General features: G+C 41.7%; 1 protein-coding gene across 1 annotated transcript; it reads left to right on the forward strand.

Moving 5' to 3' along the window:
* Positions 1 to 1,035: 1,035 nt before the first annotated feature.
* Positions 1,036 to 19,652, forward strand: LOC139467756 (nipped-B-like protein B). Its single transcript, XM_071249263.1, has 3 exons — positions 1,036 to 1,329; positions 1,681 to 1,937; positions 18,962 to 19,652. The coding sequence occupies exons 1-3, from the start codon at positions 1,036 to 1,038 to the stop codon at positions 19,650 to 19,652; spliced, it is 1,242 nt and encodes a 413-aa protein (XP_071105364.1).
* The last annotated feature ends 5,222 nt before the right edge of the window (positions 19,653 to 24,874 follow it).

A 24,874-nucleotide genomic window follows, 5' to 3' on the forward strand; every position in this document is an offset into this window, starting at 1 on the left:
TTCAAAGTTCAGGCCGCCATGCGCTGCGCGTGTGCTCCAGCTCCAGTTTTAACACATTCTTAGGCCATGATGACCGACTTGATTGCCGAAGTGGGCGGCGGAACCCGCCCTAGTCGATACCGTTTCAAAATAACCATGATCTCGTCGAGATAGCATGCTTTATTTCGATTTTAGACGACGCCAAAATCCATGACTAATGGTAATTTTAAAACATGGTCGTAGAACCTTCTTTATGCTGGTAAATTGGGAATTTCGATTGCAATAAATATACACTTTCTTCTGGATATGCCAGAGCGTTGAGACATCCTATGCGTGTACATATACTAAACGATTGGCTAGGAGTATATCCAAGTATTTATCATATACACTGAGCTTAAGCGAGGAAACGTAAACGTCGATTTCTTGACATTTCAATGTTCTCTAATCGTGAAGGCTGAGTGAGAGGTGTGATAGCCTAGTTGTTAAAGTGTTCGCTTGTACCCATATGTCTACAATGTGTGAAGCCCATTTCTGGTGTCTCCCGCCGTCATATTGCTGGAACAAAAAGTATTGCTTCTAAAAGTGTCGTAAAGCAATATTCACTCTCTTGGCATAGGCTGAAACTTCAGTGCGTCTTGTATTGTTTTAAATCCATAGGGTAGAGATCATTTACGTAACTCATTTGTATCTTACCTGTGTATATAAATACAGCGGAACCCTATTAACCCGGACTGTACTGCTCCATGTCCGGTTTTCAAAACGTATCTGCATATATAATACACTCTTCAAAACAAGAAACGCACAGGTAGTATGTAGTTCATTGAACCTGACTAAACAAAGAATTATTAAGGTTTATAAATTGGATATATGCCATTGGAAAATGTTCGTGGCCTGATATACGACAAACGGTGCATCAAAACGCAGCCATTGTCGATTAACAATGCCTTAAACGGAAATATTTTCACACTTGCATTTGTAACTCGTGGTAGTGGCTATAAAAAGGCAAGCATAAGCCATGATTTGTCATTCAATTGTCAACATTTTTCAAGTTCGATAATGCCGCGACTCAACGCTGCCGATCGGAACGTCGCCATAGGACGTATCCAAAGAGGGGAATCGCAGTCTTCTGATTCAAGCAACTTCAACGTCCACCACAGCACCATTTGCCGCCTTTGTGACCGATACACTCAGTTCAATTCCACTGCAGACCGTCCGAGAACCGGCCGACAAAGAGTTACCACCCCTGCACAGGATCGCTACATTCGATTGTTCCACTTACGTCATCGCAATGCCACAGTTTCGGATACTGCAGGACGCATCCCTGGTTTGAGGAGAATATCGGACCAGACTGTCAGGAACCATCTTCGCGAGGCTGGAATCCGACCCAGAAGACCAGTTATCGTCCCTGTTTGCAACAGATCCATCGACAGCAACGCTTGCGTTGGTGCCATAACTTACAGCCTTGGAATTTGAGAAACTGGAGATGAGTGTGGTTTAGCGATGAATCACGATTTCTTCTTTACCAGCGAGATGGAAGACCACGTGCTTATTGTTGTCGAAATGAACGTTTCGCTCCACATTGTGTACGTGAATTCGACAATTTCGGATCTTACTTGGTTGTGGTTCAGGGAAATTTGACAACAAATCGGTCTATGAATCGAATTTCTTCAACCTCAACCTCTTACAATCATTGACCGCCAGAGGGAGCTGTTTCAACAGGACAACGCCCCACTCCACAGAGTTCGTTTCACTGTAGACTACCGTCATAATGCCAACATCAACGGCTTGCCCTGGCCGTCGAGATCTCCAGATCTCAACCCAATTGAACACCTCTCGGATGAACTCGATCGACGTGTACATCAACGTCAGAACATGCCGCCGACACGCCCACAACTGGCCAACGCGTTACAAGCAGAATGTCGCAGAATTCCGCAGGACAGAATTCGTACCCTTATCCAGTCAGTGCCGAGGAGATGTACAACAACAACATGTGACTATCGAGCTCCAAAATTTCATATTTGGTTCAGTGATATTAAATTAAATATATCGACTTTATTAGGTACAATAAATGTACTAAAAGTATATATGTGCGTTTCTTTTTTTGAAGAGTGTATACAAACACGTCCGGTGAAATACGTTTGAGATTTTGTTCCATTGTACTATGAAAATCTGTAGTATAAAATGAGTGAGTGGACTTTGAACAGTATTTGAGTCTCAAATTGGTGCAGATCCTTGGCTCGCAGCGAAGCGGATCCTGGCACGAGAAAGGGATGCAACACCAAACATCGATCTGCGCACCTGCGATTAATGCATGTTTCAAAAGGAAGGGGATATTCGAAAAATAACAGATGATTACAGAAATACAAAGAGGTATCGAGTGATGGTAATGGATGGATAAGAAACGTTAGGGCTAGGTGTTACACGAGTGAGTGAGTGAGTGAGTGAGTGAGTGAGTGAGTGAGTGAGTGAGTGAGTGAGTGAGTATGGTGTTACGCCGCTTTTAGCAATATTCCAGCAATATCAACGCGGGGGACACCAGAAGGTGTTACATGACAATCAACTGAACATGTAGGCGGTCAATTATAAGGGAGCAAATAACCAAGAAAGATGACACGGATTTGTATTAAAAGAATGAACGTTTGAGATGACTTGATCAATAATGAGTCATGTCCCAGCGATTGGTCAAACATTCGGTTATACATCGTGGCATGGCCCCAATCAATCTCCCAATGACAATTTGATTCTTGTCCACTCCTCATGCAGCGCTAACGTTGCGGTTGGCCTTTGATATCGCCGTACTCGTCTCCCGAGCATTGAGGTGAGGTGAAATTGGGTTAAACGTCGCGTTCAAGATTCTTGCACCTATATATCGACATGCTAGCCCAGACATAGACATAGTGCTAGCCCACTGAGATACGATGCCACAGTTTGACACGAAAACCCCATTCAGACACAATATACTGACTCCGAGCCAACCAGTCCTTGTTTAGCCCCTATGGGGGAAAGGTCAGGACTCGTTGCTGGTCATTGGCTTCTGGTGATGATTCCCGCTGGAAGTAGTCAGTTACGATTCGCGCAAGCCTTATCGCCTTGAAAGACAAACGTGCACCAGCATGGTACGCAAACATCACAACGATTGGCGCTAGTATGTTGTCTCGGCAGTACTGTCCAGTGACCCTTCCATGGAGAGTATGCAGTGCCTTTCTGGCAGTCACAGTGATCCCACCCTCAAATCCGTCTTGTTGCCTTACGTTGACTTTCGCATGACGTTCTTTAGAACACTTCCAGGCCTTTCCAATAGGCCCAGAATGAATCTGGTCTTATCTGAAAACATTACACGAGACCATCGGCGGTTTACCGGTTTCCACGCTCTAAACACCATTGGCGTTTGTGGTACACGTGGTCGCAAAGCATGCAGATTGGGTGCATGTTGACGATTCCTAATCGTCTGGTCAGTAATATGAATTCCGGTGGCCTGGCGTAAGTGAACAGCGATTTGATTGGTTGTTTGAGTTCAATTTCTCAAAGGCTGGTTTCTGATTACTCAATTCTGGACTTGTTTTGTTTACATAGGGTCCTCCGTACGGGGTCGATCATTATCATTTTATGTCTGCAGAAGCCTGACTAAAAGTCTGCAAATCACAGACTGAGACATGTTGGACATATTGGCTGGGTTCTACGAGTTTGAAGCATGCCAATATCCTTTAGGCATTCATCACATTGAACGACGACGCATTGCCTAACTGATTACAAATATCGCATTAAAGCAGGGAGTAGAGAGCGCACATGTTACTGTGGATAATGAAAACACTAATGCTAAAGGCTCAGAGCGATTTGACGACCTTTCAGTGTGTCAAGATCACGAAGGACCTCTTATCCGTATGCACGGAGGAATTGCGTGGCCCGAGGGCAAAGTTTCAGGCATGTTGGGTTTTGGTTCCGAAACCGTTATATCTCTGGAGGTCACTTTTAAAATCTGATCTTTCTTCAGACGACCGATCGTAACATTTACATTTCATGATCCCCAACATGTTTGGAGAGTATATAGATATAAATGATAAATATCTTTCCATAAACATAATTATGAAGTAATTTCTGCTAAAAGAGTCTTTTGTACGATTCCGACTATACCATACGTATGTGTTTCTGAATCACCCATAGTGATTATACTGATCAGGTGTTCGCGAAAAGGTTAACTGATTCATAATGCGCATGTGTTTGCGTTTCATATACTGTCTGGACTTTATTTAGTTTACATGCGTGTTGTGGTTGAATTTCGGGTGGCCACAATGTTGTGGTTTGACTGACCGGGTCATGTCCAGATAGTGTTAGATGAGGCTCGTGTTGTTCGAAAATACCTTTTACTCGAATCCTTATATGCTGGCAGTCGAGATGTTCACAAATATTATTTAGTATAACTGTATCGATACAACGTATAAGACGAGGTCATGGGTTCTCAGAAGAATCCTTATCGACACTTGAACTGCGGACAATTCGATTAGTATGCGCTGATCCCAAGCACCTCGAGTTTACGACTTTTGCATTGTCTACTCTGACGACACCCCGTCTTGATTCAAAGGCTGAAATGATCTCGGTATCTCAGGTTATCTTTGAAGTCGATGAAACTGTGGACCGGGCGGTCAAGTTGCTCAATTTATGTCATCGTAGACATATTGCGTCTTATCGTGCACACATGGCGGCGTGGGTGTTTGACCTCTTTCGTTCAACCTTTTTCGTTCAACCTCTTACAAACAGTACCTATTGATGATGGTAAAAATACAAACATTGCTTTGTATTGTAGCTAAGGTTGATGTGATGGAGGGACGATGACACACATTAGTTCATAACGTAGTCAGGAGATGATGGAGGTACGATAACACACATACGTTCATGTTGTAGCCAGGCGATGTTAGAGGTACGATGACACACAGACGTATGTTGTAGCCAGGCGATGTTGGAGGTACGATAACACACAGACGTTCATTTTGTAGCCTGGCGATGGATGTTAGAGGTACGATGACAAAGTATTCATATTGTAGCCAGGCGATTCAGGAAGTACGATGTCACAAAGAAGCCTATATTGTAGCCAGGCGATGTTAAAGGTACGATGTCACACAGGAGTTCATATTCTTGACAAGATGTGTTAGAGGTACGATGACACACAGAAGTTCATATTGTAGCCAGGCGATGTTGAAGGCACGATGACACACAGGAGTTTATATTGTAGACAGGCGATGTTGGAGGTACGATGACACAGAGTAGTTCATATTGTAGCCAGGTGATGGATGTTAGAGGTACGATGACAAAGTATTCATATTGTAACCAGGCCATGCTAGAGGTAAGATGTCACAAAGAAGTTCATATTGTAGCCAGGCGATGTTAAAGGTACGATATCACACAGAAGTTCACATTGTAGCCAGGCGATGTCAGATGTACGATGACACATATGAGTTCACAGTGTAGCCAGGATATGTTGGAGCTACGATGACACACTGGAGTTCATATTGTAGACAGGATGTGTTAGAGGTCCGATGACACACAGAATTTCATATTGTAGCCTGGTGATGTTGAAGGTACGATGACACACAGAAGTTCATATTGAAGCCAGGTGATGTTGGAGGTACGATGACACATAGAAGTTCATATTGTATCCAGGCGATGTTAGAGGTACGATGACAAACAGTAGTTCATATTGTAGCCAGGCGATGTTAGATGTACGACGATACACAGAAATTCATATTGTAGACAGGATGTGTGAGAACTATGATAACACACAGGAGTTCATTGTTTAGAAAGAAGGTGTTAGAGGTACGATGACACACATAAGTTCACATTGTAGCCAGGCGATGTCAGATGTACGATGACACATATGAGTTCATAGTGTAGCTAGGATATGTTGGAGCTACACAGGAATTCATATTGTAGATAGGATGTGTTAGAGGTCCGATGACACACAGAAGTTCATATTGAAACCAGGTGATGTTGGAGGTACGATGACACACAGAAGTTCATATTGAAACTAGTTGATGTTGGAGGTACGATGACAAACAGTAGTTCATATTGTAGATTGGATGTGTTTGAGTTATGATGACAAACAGGAGTTCATGTTCTAGTCAGGCGATGTTGAAGGCACGATGACACACTGGAGTTCATATCGTAGCCAGGTGATGTTGGAAGCACGATTACACACTAGAGTTGATATTGTAGCCAGACGATGGATGTTGAAGGTGCGACGACAAAGTATTCATATTGTAGTTGATATTGTAGCCAGGCCATGTTAGAGGTACGATGACAAACATAAGTTCATATTGTAGCCAGGCGATGTTAGATGTACGACGATACACAGAAGTTCATATTGCAGATAGGATGTGTTAGAACTACGATGACACACAGGAGTTCATATTGTAGATATGATGTGTTAGAGGTACGATGACACATAGAAGTTCATATTGTAGCCAGACGATATTAGAGGTACGATGACACACAGTTGTTCATATTGAAGCCAGGCGATGTTAGAGGTACAATGACACACAGTTGTTCATATTGTAGCCAGGCGATGTTAGAGGTACAATGACACACAGTTGTTCATATTGTAGCCAGGCGATGTTAGAGGTACGATGACACACATAAGTTCATATTGTAGCAAGGCGATGTTAGAGGTACAATGACACACAGTTGTTCATATTGTAGCCAGGCGATGTTAGAGGTACGATGACACACATAAGTTCATATTGTAGCAAGGCGATGTTAGAGGTACAATGACACACATAAGTTCATATTGTAGCAAGGCGATGTTAGAGGTACAATGACACACATAAGTTCATATTGTAGCAAGGCGATGTTAGAGGTACAATGACACACATAAGTTCATATTGCAGATAGGATGTGTCAGAGGTACGATGACACACAGAAGTTAATGTTTTAGAAAAAAGGTGTTAGAGGTACGATGACAGACAATAGTTCATATTAAAGTCAAATGATTTTGACGGTGGTCGCACTCGATTTGCACGTCGATGCATGTCGCTATATAAGTGAAAATTTCCTTGAACACAACGTTAAACACCATTTGATCATCACCCCACCTCGAAACGTTGATTGTTTAATGTCACCCCCTTGTGACATTTTGGAGCTATAATATATTGTGAGATAAAACTCAATGGTTTGTTTTACAGCTTTGTTGGTTTGAGATTACACACATTCGTTCATTTCAAATCCAGATGTTGTAGGTATTATTGCACTGCTATTCAAATTGTAGCTGGAATGTATTGGACGTTAAATTGCGCATACTATTTCGGATTGTGTGTGTAAAGGTTTGTGATGTATATTGGTTGTCGGACTATTGACAGAAGTTCATACTATAGATAAACGTTTGCAGAATGATCACACACATGATTCACATTGTAGCTTGGTGTTGGGAATAAGGCTAAATATACCAACTAGTTCATATTATACCATGGAACTAAAGACGTTTCACATATGGCAAAGGTACCTTAGCACTTCCATTTCACTTTCATTTAGTACCTTTGACCGGAACGTGTACATTGACAGTCATGTGACCTTGAGATGTTTCGCAGGAAAGACTCTCAGATATTCTAAAATATCCCACAGTGCAATTATAGTTTGTCGATCAAGAATAACTGGTTATATAACACTTTCATGAGATAAGCTGTGTACTCGCGAACATGCCTTCGAGCTCATGTCAAAATGTCCGACACAATCAAAGATGGTAGAAAGCTTTTGTTACTGATGCGATTAGCTGTTATTCAGCATTCGCGATTTAGGCGATGACTTCAAGGTGTTGGAGTTGTTATTGAAGTAAATTCATAGATACTTTCGTGATCTTTCATTCTGATCACTTTGTTTGGTCTGGAGTATCGTCAATTAAGGAAATGTATGCAGTTAAAATAATTTCGCTATGTATGCAGAAACACTGATGTGGAGGAGTGAGTGAGTGAGTGAGTATGGTTTTACCCCGCTTTTAGCAATATTCCAGCAATATCACGGCGGGGGAAACCAGAAATGGGCTTCACACATTGTACCCATGTCGGGAATCGAACCCGGGTCCACTCGATCATACACACTGACCCCATCGAGGGATGTTCCCATGATTGTGGCTCTGCTTATGTCGATTCTAAGCTTCGATCGCGCGAAAACAACATGAAGTCAGGTATATATTGGCATTATATTGTTGATATAGTTAGTGTAGGAGCAGATTACAGGACGTTACAGATACTAGAGGACACACCAGTTCACTATATTTGTGTTTGTTTGTTTGCTGTTTAACGCCGCACTCAGCAATATTCCAGCTATATGACGACGGTTTGTAAATAATTTAGTCTGGTACAGGCAATCCAGTGATTGATATCCTGTGCATCGATTTTCGCAATTGGGACGATGACAAGCATCAATTAAGTCAGCGATCCTGACCACCCGATCCCGTTAGTCGCCTCTTACGACAAGCATAGTCGCCTGTTACGGCAAGCATGGGTTGCTGAAGACCTTTTCTAACTCGGATCTTCATTGGTGCACTATATTTGTGAATTTGTAGATTACAAATAGCTCTCTAATCTCTCTACCATAGAAGCAGATTACAAATAGAAGTTATTTCGTTTTTATTGAGGTCATTGACCTATGTGCATTGTGTACACGTGGTTATTAAGAAACATAATTCAATAAATCCTTTTCATGATTGTATGCAGGAAGGTCATGTTTTACACTACTTCTGAAAAAACCCGTTAGTAGATTAAATCTTTCTCTATTAGGATGTACATGATACGTTTCAGGAAATACTTTCGACGTAGCCAAGGCTAGATAATAATTACACACCAGTACAAACTTATATACGTTTACGATACTTGAATATTTAGAAGCCGGAGAAGTTCCTTAAGATGTAGACGATGATATCAGTCTGTTTCTATTTAAGACATATGATCTACATATTAGTTGTGCAAAAACAACTCCAAATATGGAAATTGCTCAATACCGAAAAAATATAAAAAATATATATATGTCAAAAGTTTATGATAGTAACTTAAATGGTGACTTTAAATATTACAAATAGTTGTGGCCACACCGGTTCATTAATAGTGATAGTTGTAGCAGTAGAATACATACAGTAGTAGCCTTACCGGTTCATTAATAGTGATAGTTGCAGCAGCAGAATACATATAGTAATAGCCACACTGGTCCATTTACAGTGATAGTTGCAGCAGCAGAATACATATAGTAGCAGCCACACTGGTCCATTAATACTGGTAGTTGCAGCAGCAGAATACATAGAGTAGTATCCACACCGGTCCATTAATACTGGTAGTTGCAGCAGCAGAATACATATAGTAGCAGCCACACTGGTCCATTAATACTGGTAGCTGCAGCAGCAGAATACATATAGTAATAGCCACACTGGTCCATTTACAGTGATAGTTGCAGCAGCAGAATACATATAGTAGCAGCCACAACGGTCCATTAATAGTGATAGTTGCAGCTGCAGAATACATGTAGTGATAGCCACACCGGTCCATTAATACTGGTAGTTGCAGCTGCAGAATACATAGAGTAGTAACCACACCGGTCCATTAATACTGGTAGTTGCAGCTGCAGAACACATGTAGTGATAGCCACACCGGTTCATTAATAGTGATAGTTACAGCAACAGAATACAGAAAGTAGCATCCACAACGGTTCATTAATAGTGATGTTTGTAGAAGCAGATTACATATACATACACGTATCATAGAGTGATTATTATAAAAGTCGATCCTTTAAATCTGCTATTTGTCTTCTTAAAGGCAAGGCTATGACGGCCTGGTATTACATAAATCATTCAATGACAACATAATCTCAACTCTCTGTCAACGTTCTTCTGCGACTTTACATAGCATTAACAATACCTGTTGCAACTGATGGCGCCAAGGTGTGGGAAGACCCGTGCATTGCTGTACAAATCATTGGTGTACTGAAGAGAACTCGACTTGTCCCACATCTCCCTGTGTATATACCGAACAACAAAAGTTCCTGTGACATTGAAAAAGATTTAATGCAAAGTTATGTTTTTTACCAAATCTGAAACAATTTCGGTTTGAAAAAACATGAACATGCCAAAATGTCAATTTACAAATCAATAGCGTGTGTGTCACCTCTGGTTGCGATGCAAGCAACACATCTTCTTCTCATGGAATGGACCAGGCGTCGCACAAAGTCCTGTGGGATATCTGTCCATATCATGCTGGAGCATGTTTCGAAGTTCCTGGAGTGTCTGAGGAACACGTGGTTGACGTCGAAGGCGCCTATCCATCTCATCCCACATGTGCTCGATCGGTGAGAGATCAGGGGAGCGAGCTGGCCAGGGGATGACATTCACGTTGTTTTGTTGAAGGGAATCCTGAACAAGTCGAGGCCAGGCGTTGTCATGTTGAAAGGTAATGCCTGGGCCATGACGACGCAAAAAACGGTAGCACAATAGGCCCGAGATCTCGTCGCAGTAGCGCTGTCCATTGAGATTTCCCTCTACCACTATCAAACGGGTCCTCCGTCTAACTGTAATCCCTAGCCATACCATAACGTTGCCGCCCCCGAACCGATCTTCTTCCATGACACAATGATTGCCGTAACGTTCACCTTGACGTCGGTACACTCGAATCCGTCCATCGCTGTGGCTGAGGTGAAAACGGGACTCGTCAGTGAATAGAACTTGTCCCCACTGCATGGCCGTCCAGCGTAGACGCTGTCTGCACCACTATAGACGTGTTTGATGGTGGTTTCCTGTCAAAATGGGACGTCTGGCGGGTCTTCTGGCGATAATCCCTGAATACAGATGTCTTGTCGATTATTAGTTACGCGTGGCCTGCCACTCCGAGGATGGTCTCTTACTGCATTCGTCTGTTGCCAACGTTGCCATAAACACCAAATGGTGTTTCTGCGGACGTTAAATTGTCTTGCAACATCACGTTGACTCGATCCTGCTTCAAGCATACCAATGGCTCGCAGACGCTCATTTTCGGGAAGGCGTGGCATTTCGTAATGTTGAATAATTGCGTAATTTTGTTGTTTTTCTGAGTGGTTGTTGTCAGCACGATGCTAAACCATGCATATGGAATCCCGTTAACGCACATGTTTTTATACCCATTCTTGGGTAGTGAAATGCATGGGGTTTGCATGAAAGTCAACTTTTGCATGGAATGCATGCTTTTCTGTAGCAGTATCGTTTTTGTGACTTGATTCCATACACGTACTACAATATTGAACACAAAACTTTACTTGTTTGAAAAATACACTAAAATATTGGTGTCACAGAAACTTTTGTTGTTGACATCTATAAAAAATACATTTGGCTTCAACATATGTACCGTGATTCCAACAGATTCCTACATGTCGCCTTCCGATAGGACACGAAGCTAGCAACTGCCTTGACAGCTTTACCTTGGTCGTAATGCAGTCACAGTTGTCGCCAAAAATATATTGCAACCTGGAGCTACCCACAGAAGTCCAACCTTATTTGAAATCAAACTTAGACCACACCTTGAATCACTATTTCTTGAAGCAAGTGACCACATACATCAACCAACAATCTCATCGGCGACAAATTTGGCCTGAAAATATACTTTCTTCCCTTCCCAACGCCCGACATCGCCAGGCAATAGCTACACTAAGACTAAGCTCAAATTGAGAGAAGCCATTATACTAACAATAAGACAGAAAGACCTTTAGCTGACTGTGGATGAGGATCTCCTACAACGCTGTCCCTTATGCAATGCAGAAAGGCACATTGTTTTCCCATTTTATTGGCAATAATAGTAACATCAAAAATCTTAAGATACTATCAAATCTTAACGCAAGTACTTCTTCTGTAATTTCCAAAACTGTATCTCAAATGTTTCGCAAACGACAGGTCCCCCCTCTGATGCAATCATTATAACATTGAGCGTACTACATTTTGCTCATTATACTTGAATCCGTGTCTAATCAATTGTTATATACTATTGCTTGTTGATCTATCTATTTGTATATGGTAGTAGCTACACCAGTTCAGTGACACTGTGGTTGTAGCAACATATCATATAGTAGTAGTTAGCCTTGCTCCAAGGCTGTACTGACCCGTGAAGATCCGGGGTAGAATAGGTCTTCAGCAACTCATGCTTGCCGTAAAAGGCGACTATGCTTGTCGTAAGAGGCGACTAACGGGATCGGGTGGTCAGTCTCGCTGACTTGGTTGATGCATGTCATCAATCCCAATTGCGTGGATCGATGCTCATGATATTAATCACTGGAGTGTCTGGTTCAGACTCGATTATTTTAAGACCGCCGTCATATAGCTGGAATGTTGCTGAGTGCGGCGTTAAACAACAAACCAACCAACCAACCAAGGCTGTACTGAAAGAAAAGCCCATGGATGTGTGGTAATTCTATCCTCCTCATAGGCATGTCTTGGACTCCAGTCTCTTTTTGGGACAACGTTCTTCTAGAACTTATGATTTAAACTAATAATTATTGCCTTAGAGACTTGCAAGGAAGAGTTGTAGTGTGTGTCTGTGTGGGAGGATATGCTTCTGTCACGAACTCTGGTGGTTGTAGAAATTACAGACAGAAGGATTCACACCAATTCTCTTACAGAGATGGTGTTTGCGTCAGATTACATATAGAAGGATTCTCACCAGTAGGAATAACATAACATAGCAGTAACATGGTACATGGGTTGTATTGCGTTGCCATATTAACGTTCCAGCTGTGTACAAGCTTGACGTAAACAGGATCAAATTGCACAGCACTCTTTTAGTTGCGATATAGTTTGACTGTCGTGGGATAACATTTTTTCAATTGGGAGCTCTACATAACTCGCAGTGAAACAGTCGTAGTGAAGACGTTATGTAGTCCAGCTAGGTATATTTATACTGGTAGTTGATTGTTTGTAAGTAAACGTAAGTAAATTGCTGAACAGTCAAACATAGTATGCCTTACAGAGTTACCCCCCGTTAATGTATAGCAGTACTTTCATCCGCCAACAGTTAGACATCATATCGCGTGGGCATTTGTACTGCTGTGAAGTCAGCGCTGGTATATATATATATATATATATATATATATATATATATATATATATATATATATATATATATATATATATATATATATATATATATATATATATATATGCTTGATCTACCTGGAATGTATTACTCATTTTTTTTAATACATATTTTAATTTACTGAATTAATCAACGTTCTGTATGTAATATACCAAAGTTCGTGACGTGCCAAGTCAGGCCAATGGCATCCATTAATGAGTAGATATAATTGTATCCTTGATAGCACATCACGTACAGCGTGTTTTACATGGAAACCTTGTCAATGATTGGCATCCATAATGAATAGATATAATTGCTTCCGTGATATCACATAATGTACACAGATCACCGTCATATAGCTGGTTTCGCCCCCATTATGTTTCTGGGTTTCACCTATGTGGTAAACGTCTGGGACCTGCATCATTTCGGGCTTTCCTCCCACATTAAGCTGACACGCCGTGATATAACTGGAACACTGTTAAAAGCGGCGTTAAACCCAACTCCCTCATTTAGCTGTGATATTGTCAAATGCAACATTAAATCTAGAAACACTGTGAAACGCAATAACACGTGTATGGAGCTGACAAACCAGGGATCATAAACAGAACGAATCTTGCATTCGATTCCGTCTTCATAGGTACGTGACATACCTAAGAGGCCCAACTCCACAGCTAATTGCGGCGCCCTAGACGACAGGGCCACCCTTTCCTCCGAGCGTCCTGAGTCTCTTCCTGGTGTGGCCATCCGATCCCTGTCTCACCCGTGGTTATGACAAGCAGCAGTCTGTGGCCTATTAAATTCAGAGCCGCTCTGACATTAAAATGCAATCAATCAAGAGCAATGTCACACAAGAACAGATGACCTGAAATATACTGAACCAAAATGAGATAATGAATATATTTTAGGATATTTTTGTGTGCTCAGTCTTTGTTACAAAAATTACATTCCTCAAAATATTCATGATACCTGGCATTTTTTCTTCCGTATAAATACCAAACCTAAAAATCTGTACTTTTTGTAAACTATGATATTCTAGCATCTCAGTCCTCTGGGCAACTGTCGCACCACACATACACGATAATTCCACTGTGGCCAAGTAATGATACCCGCATAACACACGCATCGACTGCTCCTTTTAACATTTTCTTGAAAACAATTACAAATTGAGAAGCCTAAAAACGGGTATGCACGTTTTCAGGGGACTATATTTTTAAATTCTCGGAACATGATACGCTAAAACCCGGCATTGATATTTTGTCGATCCATTTCTCTCACGAACGATCAATTGAAGGCATCTAATTGTAGCCTTGACGACGTCAGACGCCGCTCTAACTGACTCTATTACGAAGCATTCTCTCTCCAAATGTGGCGGGCTCTTTGTTTGGCCGGCGATTCTTGCGTGTTGGAAGGCTTCTGTGAAGCTTTAGGAATCCCCAAGGGGGTTATCGGGCTCTAATTGGTTATTCGTTGGCTAACATCCCTTGAGGGAGGTCTGAGCGTTGTACAGGGCGTCTGAAATGTCAGGACAGCGGGCAGAACAAGCATTATGCTCCAGGGAATGTCTGTTCCCGAGGTGTAGGGTTGGAGTCGCAGGAAGTGCCTGGTTACGGCGACTGTCATTTAAGACAATGCTTGTCAATTCTGAAGATGCATGACTCTTGAGAAAACGCCACGTTGTTTCCAGTTGAAACAGGATGAAATCTAAACCGGTTACCACTTACCGGGTCACTGGAGACAATGCTTGTCAATTCTGAAGATGCACTATCCTTGAGTTGCCATAAGAACTGTCGTTAGTTAACACTGATCTTCTCGCTGGGAAGAATAGCTCTGACGTTTCACGATCCCCGATGATGGATACTGCTGAACGAATAAGAGATAGAGAGAAGAACGACAGGAATGGGAAAGTAATTAAAGCGATAATGAGAGGAGTTGGAAAAGAGCAGAGCATTTCGCTGACCGGATTCTGTTCTATACTATATCAGGAGAGAGAGAGAGAGAGAGAGAGAGAGAGAGAGAGAGAGAGAGAGAGAGAGAGAGAGAGAGAGAGAGACGTATCATAAATCAACTACAATGGGGTTGGTGGTATGAGCTTCCTGATTGTTTGTCATAAATGTGCATGCCTCGCTGACACAGTTTACACAACATCATACAGTTATTCTTCTTTGCGGTAAAACCAATCTTCACTCACTCACTCAAATATGATGGCCACATCTGCAAAAACGTCATGTGAAACGGAATACTATCCTCTACACTAATGTGCATAGTTACTAATGTCCAAGCTGAAGCTAACCATATCATAAACATCTTCTGACCGTCCCCCATATTCATCCGGGCAGAAAAGAGGAAGCAGTAAGATCTGCCAAATCGTTTTCATACGGCGCCAAGCAAAGAGCGCGACCGGAAAGAATTTCTGGCGCGTCGACCCGGAGTTGCCGAGATTTTCCCCGTTCCTTCCCCGTATCGACGCTACATCATCTATGTCGGGCGCTCAGATCTGCACGGAGAAATCTCTAAAATACCTCCAGAACAAAAGAAGGATGTCCCTCGCTGCCGTACTAAGCGATAATACCATGGGCCCGACGTCACGGGAGTAATTTATCGTCTTCGTTAGGGACAAGGAAATTACTGGGAAAATAAAATTGTGTTGAAAGCTTAGATAAACCCCAGATAATCTCCAATCTTGAGGCCTAGCGAAACCCGATGGCGTCTTTTTGTTGCTTTCTTCTCTGCCCCAGCGCCCTCGGTCGTAAATTTAGTCCACGTTTTAGAACAGTTTTGTGGAAAGACAATCGTGATTATATGGACAATCAATACAGGGCAGTTTAAATGATAATCGCCTCTGCTAAGCATTGCGTATTAATAAAGACATGCGTTTTGAGGAAAATTGAATTACACATACATGTCTTTCTCTTCAGATCTTTTTTTTGAACACATTTTAATGTTTTAACAATTCCGTAGGATTCGACAAACTGACGGCAAATCAGTCCACGTCAGCTGAGGAGGCCACACAGGGACGTGTTTGAGGCCGCAAGTTCCAACGGCGATCTATCCTCAACGTCATTGTCTACCGCCCTGTCTTTAGCATGACATACTTTACTCGGAATATTGGTCCAGGAATCGCAACGGTGATACCTATAAGAGAAACACGTTTTATTCCGAAAAAATGATTCTATCTCTGAACTGAAAGTAATTATCAGTCGGATCATTTTGACTGTCTTTAAAACATGAAAATATATAGGATTCTGAATTAATTTCCCCTGTATCTTATATATTTTATCCTTATGTTTTGGTATTGTTATCATAGATAATAATAATAATAATAATAATAATAATAATAATACAAATTAATAGCAACAACAACGTTAATACTAATATTGCTATAGTATTTACCTTCAAACTATGTAAATTTGTATTTGTAAAAAGACTCGTCGTAACCATGGTGTCTCTGAATGAGTGAGAAAAACCTGTATGAACTATAGACCGCCGCTGACTTTGAGCTGGTATTCTGGAATGTGGGACCAGGGGTTCCTGTTACGGTTAAAGGACGTACCACTTTCGTATTTTTCGAAAACACCAGGCACAGGCAAGGTGCCATCAAACCAATCATCATGAGATTCGAACACTCTAACAGCCATTTTCGAATGTAATTGACTTGGTACTGGCAGTCCAATGGTCTTTATCAGAGCGAATACAGGAATCGAAGACACGATCATAGGATCAAACTGTGTACAACGCTTCACGATTTTAATCCCACATTCAGCAAGCACATCAGAGCAGCAGCTTAAACATCCAATATATCTCCAGGGCTATCGTTTCGGTAAACCAACACTAACCCCTCAATCCAATCCCGTGATCCTTGCGATCGCATCTTACCCGCGCTTGATTTTCATAACCATATTACCGACCAATCAAACGCCGACTTAGAGAACGGGAAAGGGTAAGGGAGGTAACTCGTATTACCTAGAAACCAAAGCCAAAGCCAGTTTTATATGAACATGAAGACATCCTTTTCACCAAAAGGATTTTTAAGGGCTTTTTTGCGTGTCAGTCGATTTTTCAAAGTTGAATCTCTCGCAGACTCGATCATAATCATTGGGGCTGTCAACCCAAAATTCGTCGCTTTCTGTTAGACCAGAGACCTTATCTCAATATGTTTTCTGGTTAGGCCTAGTAACGTAGGCAATCAAATTGGCAAATGGAAATCAAGGTAATATACGACCCACCACGGGAATGGGTCCAAGGGTAAGTGTAGGTTTATCGAAATGATAGCACTGGAGATATAGAGGATGCAGATTAAAGTCGTTGAGATCAATTTTAAGTTTAACACTTTTATTGGACGTTTATTCAGTATTTTCATTGAGTGCCAGCTGGACATTGGCGTAGAACCACTGAAAAAAACTGGCATCCATGGTGCACATGTTCCCTCCTCCGTGAAGGTGCAGGTTAGAGCAAGTCTTCAGCAACAAACAAATAAACAACAATGTGATCTCTATCGAAGACAAATAAAAATAAACAAGTAAAACGAAGATCCCGAGACACGACAGGAAAGCAAGCTGTAACAGTTTACTTTGTTTAGCAGTAGAAAATGTTACTATCATGTTAATAGCATTCGCACTGCGTTCGCGTTGCATTCGCGATAATCTGGGTTGCTATTGAAAACAATCCTGACGCAATTCTTGTATGACGACCCGCTCCGCAGCGTCTCTTCAGTAAGTGGCGGTCTTTAGATCACTGGGCCACCCATGCAAGGCACAAGGGGAGGTGCACCCCAGGTACAGAGACAGGTGTATGTATCGTGATGTGGCGACCTTTAGACCACATGCCCACCCGTACCCCCACGCTAGGCACAGAGACAGGTCCACCCCAGGTACAGAGACAGGTGTATGTATCGTGATGTGGCGACCTTTAGACCATGCACTGGCCACCCGTACTCCCACGCTAGGGAAGCCCCCCTCCCCCCAACCGTACCCCCACGCTAGGCACAGGGGTAGGTCCATCACCCCAGGTACAGAGACAGGAGTATGTATAGTGGTGTTGCGACCTTTAGACCACATGCCCATCCGCACCCCTACGCTAGGCACAGAGGCAGGTCCACCCTAGGTACAGAGGCAGGTGAATGTATCGCGATGCGTCGGACCACCCAGGTGGCGCACTATGCAGGAAGAGTGCAGGTGCATCCGTTCCCTGGAACGTTCTGTATGCACATAGAGAGCAGAGGGTCGGGGTCCGAAATGCGACACTAATCGCCCTGGCTTATTAGAAATGTTTAATATTCTTCCCATGTGTCATGTATGTGCTGTGGTATTTATACTGAATACGAATACAGGAGATGAGAATGCGTTCATGAAGGCCGTGACAGACCCGTGCGATCTTATTTCATCACCAAGCTCTTTACCATCATTCAGAATACAGAAAAGTCCTCCAGACATGTGCAAAAACATTCATCCCAGACATATCATCAATAAAAGTCACAGCCGAAAAATTGCCATAAGGCATTGAGCAACGAAGTTTGACAATTACAGAGCATTTCACGAGTTAAAAGGCATTAAATTGAAGATTGAGTGACTGAGCGTTGTTTGTGTTTACGGACCGTGAAAGCTATTGTCAAATCGTGACCTGGCTGTTCCAATGTCAAATCGGACCCCAAAACATTGATGGATTTTTGTATACTTGATGGTGCTTGTTAATCTGTTTCTGTGGGTGGGATGCGCGAAACAGAAGGTGGTTTAAATTCCCTTTTGTGGTTACTGAGTGCTTGAGTGTTTGAGTTACGTCATGATGAAACAAGATGACCATTCCTTCGATAAACTCAGGATCAAACAATATGAACATTCGGCCGATAAACTCAGGATCAAGGAATATGAACATTCATCAGATTAACACAAGATCAAACAATATAAGCATTCGTCCGATTTATACAGGATCAAACAATACGAGCATTCGGCCGATAAACTCAGGATCAAACAATACGAGCATTCGGCCGATAAACTCAGGAATAAACAATATGAACATTCGGCCGATAAACTCAGGATCAAACAATACGAGCATTCGGCCGATAAACTCAGGATCAAACAATACGAGCATTCGGCCGATAAACTCAGGATCAAACAATACGAGCATTCGGCCGATAAACTCAGGAATAAACAATACGAGCATTCGGCCGATAAACTCAGTATCAAACAATACGAGCATTCGGCCGATAAACTCAGGAATAAACAATATGAACATTCGGCCGATAAACTCAGGATCAAACAATACGAGCATTCGGCCGATAAACTCAGGATCAAACAATACGAGCATTCGGCCGATAAACTCAGGATCAAACAATACGAGCATTCGGCCGATAAACTCAGGATCAAACAATACGAGCATTCGGCCGATAAACTCAGGAATAAACAATATGAACATTCGGCCGATAAACTCAGGAATAAACAATACGAGCATTCGGCCGATAAACTCAGGAATAAACAATATGAACATTCGGCCGATAAACTCAGGATCAAGGAATATGAACATTCATCAGATTTACACAAGATCAAACAATATAAGCATTCGTCCGATAAACTCAAGATCCAACAATATGAATATTTGTCCGATAAACTCAAGATCTAACAAAATGAACATTCCTCCGATAAACTCAAGATCCAACAACGTGAACATTCGTCCGATAAACTCGGCATCGGACAATATGAACATTCCTCCGATAAACTCGGCATCAGACAATATGAACATTCGTTCGATAAACTCAGGATCAAACAATGTGAACATTCGTCCGATGTATTCATGATCAAACACAATGAACATTTGTCCGAAGTGTTCATAAAATTATGATCAAACAATTCAAAGGCAATTTTGTGATAATGCTAAAAAAAATTGAAAAAGTGAACCTTTCTTTAGCTTAGTTTATTACGTTTCCACGTTACGAAAAAAACCGGGTTCGAATCTCCACGTGCATGTAGGTGTCCCCTCACCTCGCTGTCTGGTGGAGAGCAGAGAGCGGCGTGAAATCTCACTCCTATCTTTTCTTCATTTATGGCAATGATTACATTTTGTGGCTACAAAGAGACCCCCAGTTTCTCCAGTTTCTCAAAATGACTTAAAATTTGGCAACAACAATATCGAGCCCCATAAAGTAGAATATCGAAAGTCTAATCATGAATATGTAACTTGTCATTACAGTCTATGTCAAGACCTTGGTTCGATTCCCTAATTGGTACAATGTGTGAAGCTTATTTCTGCTATGATATTGCTGGCATAAAATCGGCGTAAAACTAAACTCACTCACTCAGTCACACTAATTGCCTACTTCGGTCAACCGGACATTGTCGTATTATCATTGGATCACGCTAGATGACAAGAAGGTAGCTCGCAACACAGGTTGCTGCAACCCGTGAAGATCCGGGGTAGAATAGGTCTTCAGCAACCCATTGTTGTCGTAAAAGGCGACTGTGCTTTCCGAAAGAGGCCGGTAACGGGATCGGGTGGTCGGGCTCGCTGACTTGCAGACTTGCATGTCATTGTATCCCAATTGAGTAGATCGATGCTCATAATGTCAGTCACGATGGTCCGGTCACGATTATTAACTGAACGGCGTCGTATAGCTGGAATATTGCCGAGTGCTGCGTTAAACAACAAACAAGCAAACAAGCAAACAACAATTGCTGCAGTCACCGTCAATCACACTCACGTCATCCACGCATGCAGGTGTTGCTGGTGATGGCTGCATCATTCCGTGCAACCCAAACTCTTGTACACTTCACACCAGCATTTTTTAAATAAAATAGATTCAGGTTTCTGCTCATGTTGTGGAAAACAAGAAACAAGATACAAGAAAACAAAAAAAACAAGGAAACAAGAAAAGCAACTTTCCATTGTCATAAGAAATCTCGGCTGAAATTGATAAAAGTCGATTTACGATTCCGACTATATCAGGTGCATGCGTTTATGAAGCACTTTCAAATAGTAACCATACCAGGTGTTGACGAAAAGGTGAACGTGTCCTGCCCCACCGGTGACACCCGGCACAAACACATGTAAAGGCAAGTCAATTGTTCACCTGAAAAAAATTACAGCTGATCATATCAATGTTTCAGTCAGGTTCGAGATACGCAATGGAACCCTCCCAATAAATCAAAGATGCAGGGAGATAGGGCCTGATTGATCAATAATGCTCTTTTTCCTCAAATGCATTATATATATATAGTAAAAAACACAATACCGACACAAAATATTTGCTTCATGCTGGAAAACTCCCTACAGTTAACGTTTACATCCCGATCATCCCTGCAGCGTGGCTACAGCACGGTCCTAACCCCAGTGCCATTTCCAGGACTGCATCCCTTTGTTTCGCACGTGTCGAAGACGGATCCGAATCGGAAGCAGCATCCGGGTTTCAGAGCAGTCGTGTCCGACTGGAGAGTCCATCACGGCTAATGGAAGCGTTGGAAAACATACACAGTCTACGGGGCAGTATTTGCGTGCCTTTGATAAGCTATTAGCTTTCGTCTCCCCCAATCCCTGTTGGACGGGCCTATTGATCCAGTAAGCACAGGAAAGACGGAAGAGGAAGACGGGAGGGGGCTTTACAGACGCTCTTGTCTACTCGAGGGGAAGATTAAGTCGTGCTGGGCGTACTGACCAGTGGACAGTCCGTGTTGTTGAGGACGTCGTAAGGGCTTGACACAACGTGGCAGACATAGCCCGAAACGCCCATCTTCCGAAGACCTTAATTCCTTAAGTTCATCAGGATTGACTTAACCTCGAACAATGTTGCGATGATTTTATCTTTATCATTTTTTATCTGGATGTTCGCCCGTCATCATACGGGCAATTGTCGCCTGCAGTTCTGTTAAATTCATTCAACTGTTTAATAAAGTATTGCAGTCTGGATTTATTTATACTCCCAACCTAATGCGATGTCACATATATGGTTGCCCGTTTCGAGTTTTTTTTGCTTGCTTTGTCTTTCTCTGATGCTAACTTACTTGTTCATCAGGATTGACTGAACCTCAAACAATGATTTTATCTAAGTATTTTTTCTCTGGATATTCGCCCAACTTCACATTTTAATGTGTAGCCTGCGAATCTGTTAAATTCATTCACCTCTTCCAATTATCTGAGAACGTATTGCAGTATAGATAGATGTATTCATATACCCAACCTCATGCGATGTCACATCTATGCTTGCCCGTTACTCTGAATCGTTTTGCTTCCTTCTCTCTCTGATGCTATGCTATTTGTATTCTTTTAATCGTTTTTCGCTGTCCTCAGGTCACATTCTAGCCTTGCTTCAAGGCTATACTGAATGATTTGGCCATGGTTGTATCGTAGTTCTATCGTTAAAATAGGCAAGTATAGATAAGCGGACAGTGCACGAATCTAGTATAGTTTCAACTTCTATTTGTTATTTAAATAACCTAGAAATTATGACTGAAACTAAAAATCAATTTCTTAGAGACTTGTGCAAGTCTAGTCACATTCTACTCATATAATGTCTGTCTGTCTGACCTAGTCCTGTACCATGAGTGTGGAATATATTTATTTTATGAAAAACAAAAACAATCTAGAAACGCATACACAATCAAGTCTAGCCAGCTCCAGCTAGCTCTATTCCTATAAATGTTACTCTATGTCTGACCTTTATATTCGCCTTCAACAATTATTGACCTTAATAGTATTCTGCATATCGGCAAATCTCGAGTAGCTGTTTTTAGCTGCCTTTCTTTTTCTGAATATATCTTATTTACTTTACACAATACGTTTGCGATATTTTAGTGAGTCTTTTAACTCCAACATAATGCCTAGAATAAAATATATCGTTTCAAAAGAAAACAAAATAACGAGTTCATATTCCTTGAAGTGGCTGCCTTTAATTTTGTGATTAATACGTACTACTTAATAACATGTAGACTGGTTCAGACCATCCTTATCCTCTGGCCGCTTCATGGCATCTTGAAACATTTATCTGTTTCAGACGATGTCTGTATTTGGAATGTCTTGAGTTTGTCGTGAAATATCTTCTGACAATGTTCTTTGGAGAACAGTCCAAGATATAGAGGTTATCACGCGAGTGTGTTTGTGGATGGTAAATATCCTGTATTAGGAATAAACATTGGCGAACTAAATACATAGTGTTTATTCCTAATACAGGATATTTACCATCCCCAAACACACAAGCGTGATAACCTCTTTATCATATAATTTCATTCTTTAATTCTGTGCTTGAAAATCGCTTTCCCTCTCTCACAAACATTACCTAAACATTGCGAGCTTTCCTGGAATGCGCGCATTAACATTTATTACGTCACAGGGTAAGTGATGTGTCAGTCGGACAATGACAGTAGCAATCAGATGTACACACAGCGACAAAACGAAACAAGTCAAGCAGTTGCCCCCTCCTCCCCCCCCCCCCCCCCCAATGGATTTTGTACAGAAAACGTTTTTCCTTGTGAAAGTAACTTGAACAAAAAAAGAATAATCTTATTTGCTCCCCCCCCCCGTCAAAAAAAGTTAACTTTGGCCTTGTAAAGTTGCCAAAACTTATAAAATGCCTTAGCGTGGTCACAGTTAGACACTGATTTTAAGTATATTAGACTGTTCTTTTGATAATGATAGCAATTATCTCTGTAGTGTATCCAGATTCCCGATGGTTTAATCTGACTCGATTGCCGAATGACAAGGGCGAAGCCATGTTTGTTTATAAACACTGAAAGTAGTCCCTTCGTGACCTTTGATATTTGCATCTGTATTCGCATATGACCCCAACGGATATCGTTTTTATCCGTTGGCTTTATCCTGCCCAGAAACCCACCCATTATATGATAAATGATCATATTATGCCCGTGACAATACGAGGCTCTTCGGCAACCTATGCTTGCCGTAAGAAGCGACTAGGATCGTCGTTAGAGGCAACTATCGGGTGGTCAGGCTCCCTGACTGGTTGATACTTGTCATCGTATCCCAATTGCGTGGATCGATGCTCACGATTTCAATCACTGGATTGTCTGGTCCAGACTCGATTATATACAGACCGCCGTCATATATAAGGAATATTGCTAAGTGCGTCGTTAAACAACAAATAGCAACAACTTACAACAATATACGTACTGAACTGGGTATTTACGGAAATATTATGTGATATTATCTTCTATATTTGTATCAGAAATCGGTGTAAATGATGAAACAATTATTCATAATGTGGATTACAAAAGCTGCAGGTGTCACCCGGATGTGTCAGACTGTAGCCATGTTTTGCCTCAACAAATAACTCTGGTACCCAACGCGACTGTTAATGTAAGGGAGATAACTCCACTTTCCTTTCACACGTGAAACTTCAGTGAGGGCAAACAACACCAGTGCGCATACGTTTTCGAACCCCACCTTGGTGACTTTGACATGGGATATGTTATTATTTTTTTCTTCTAAAATGACTTCTGTACATATACGGAATTTAAAACAAACTAACATTCATTAATTTCATATTACACTTTCAAAATCAAACTGACCCTTTCGGAAACTAGTTTCATACGAATATTCACATAATAGCAAAACGCTTTCTCAAACCCTTCGGTTGACGCCCCAAGCCGTGAAGCATTTCTGCCTCATCCTGACTTCATTCCAGAAAAAGAGCAGATGGAAGTACGTACTGATCAGCGGTGTAAATATTTGATAAAAATACATTTTCTGATATATACCCACTTTTGCCAAGATATAATGATTTTGCACCACATCTTGAATATATTGTTTTTTCCAATATTCCAGCAATATCGTGATCACAGCTTGACGTGATTCGACGTCTACAGGGCGTCGTGGACGGGCGTGTATTTAAGACAATA

The sequence above is a fragment of the Haliotis cracherodii genome, unplaced genomic scaffold, assembly GCF_022045235.1.
Source record: "Haliotis cracherodii isolate W230 unplaced genomic scaffold, xgHalCrac1.p SCAF_2, whole genome shotgun sequence".
Lineage (NCBI taxonomy): Eukaryota > Metazoa > Mollusca > Gastropoda > Lepetellida > Haliotidae > Haliotis > Haliotis cracherodii.

Bases quoted from the DNA above. Each gene is read 5' to 3' on its own strand.
- LOC139467756 (XM_071249263.1), top strand. From the start codon at position 1,036: ATGCCGCGACTCAACGCTGCCGATCGGAACGTCGCCATAGGACGTATC. The intron at 1,330-1,680 runs GTCAGGAACCAT...ATTGACCGCCAG, and splicing joins GGAGAATATCGGACCAGACT to AGGGAGCTGTTTCAACAGGA. The intron at 1,938-18,961 runs GTCAGTGCCGAG...CGATTTATACAG, and splicing joins AGAATTCGTACCCTTATCCA to GATCAAACAATACGAGCATT.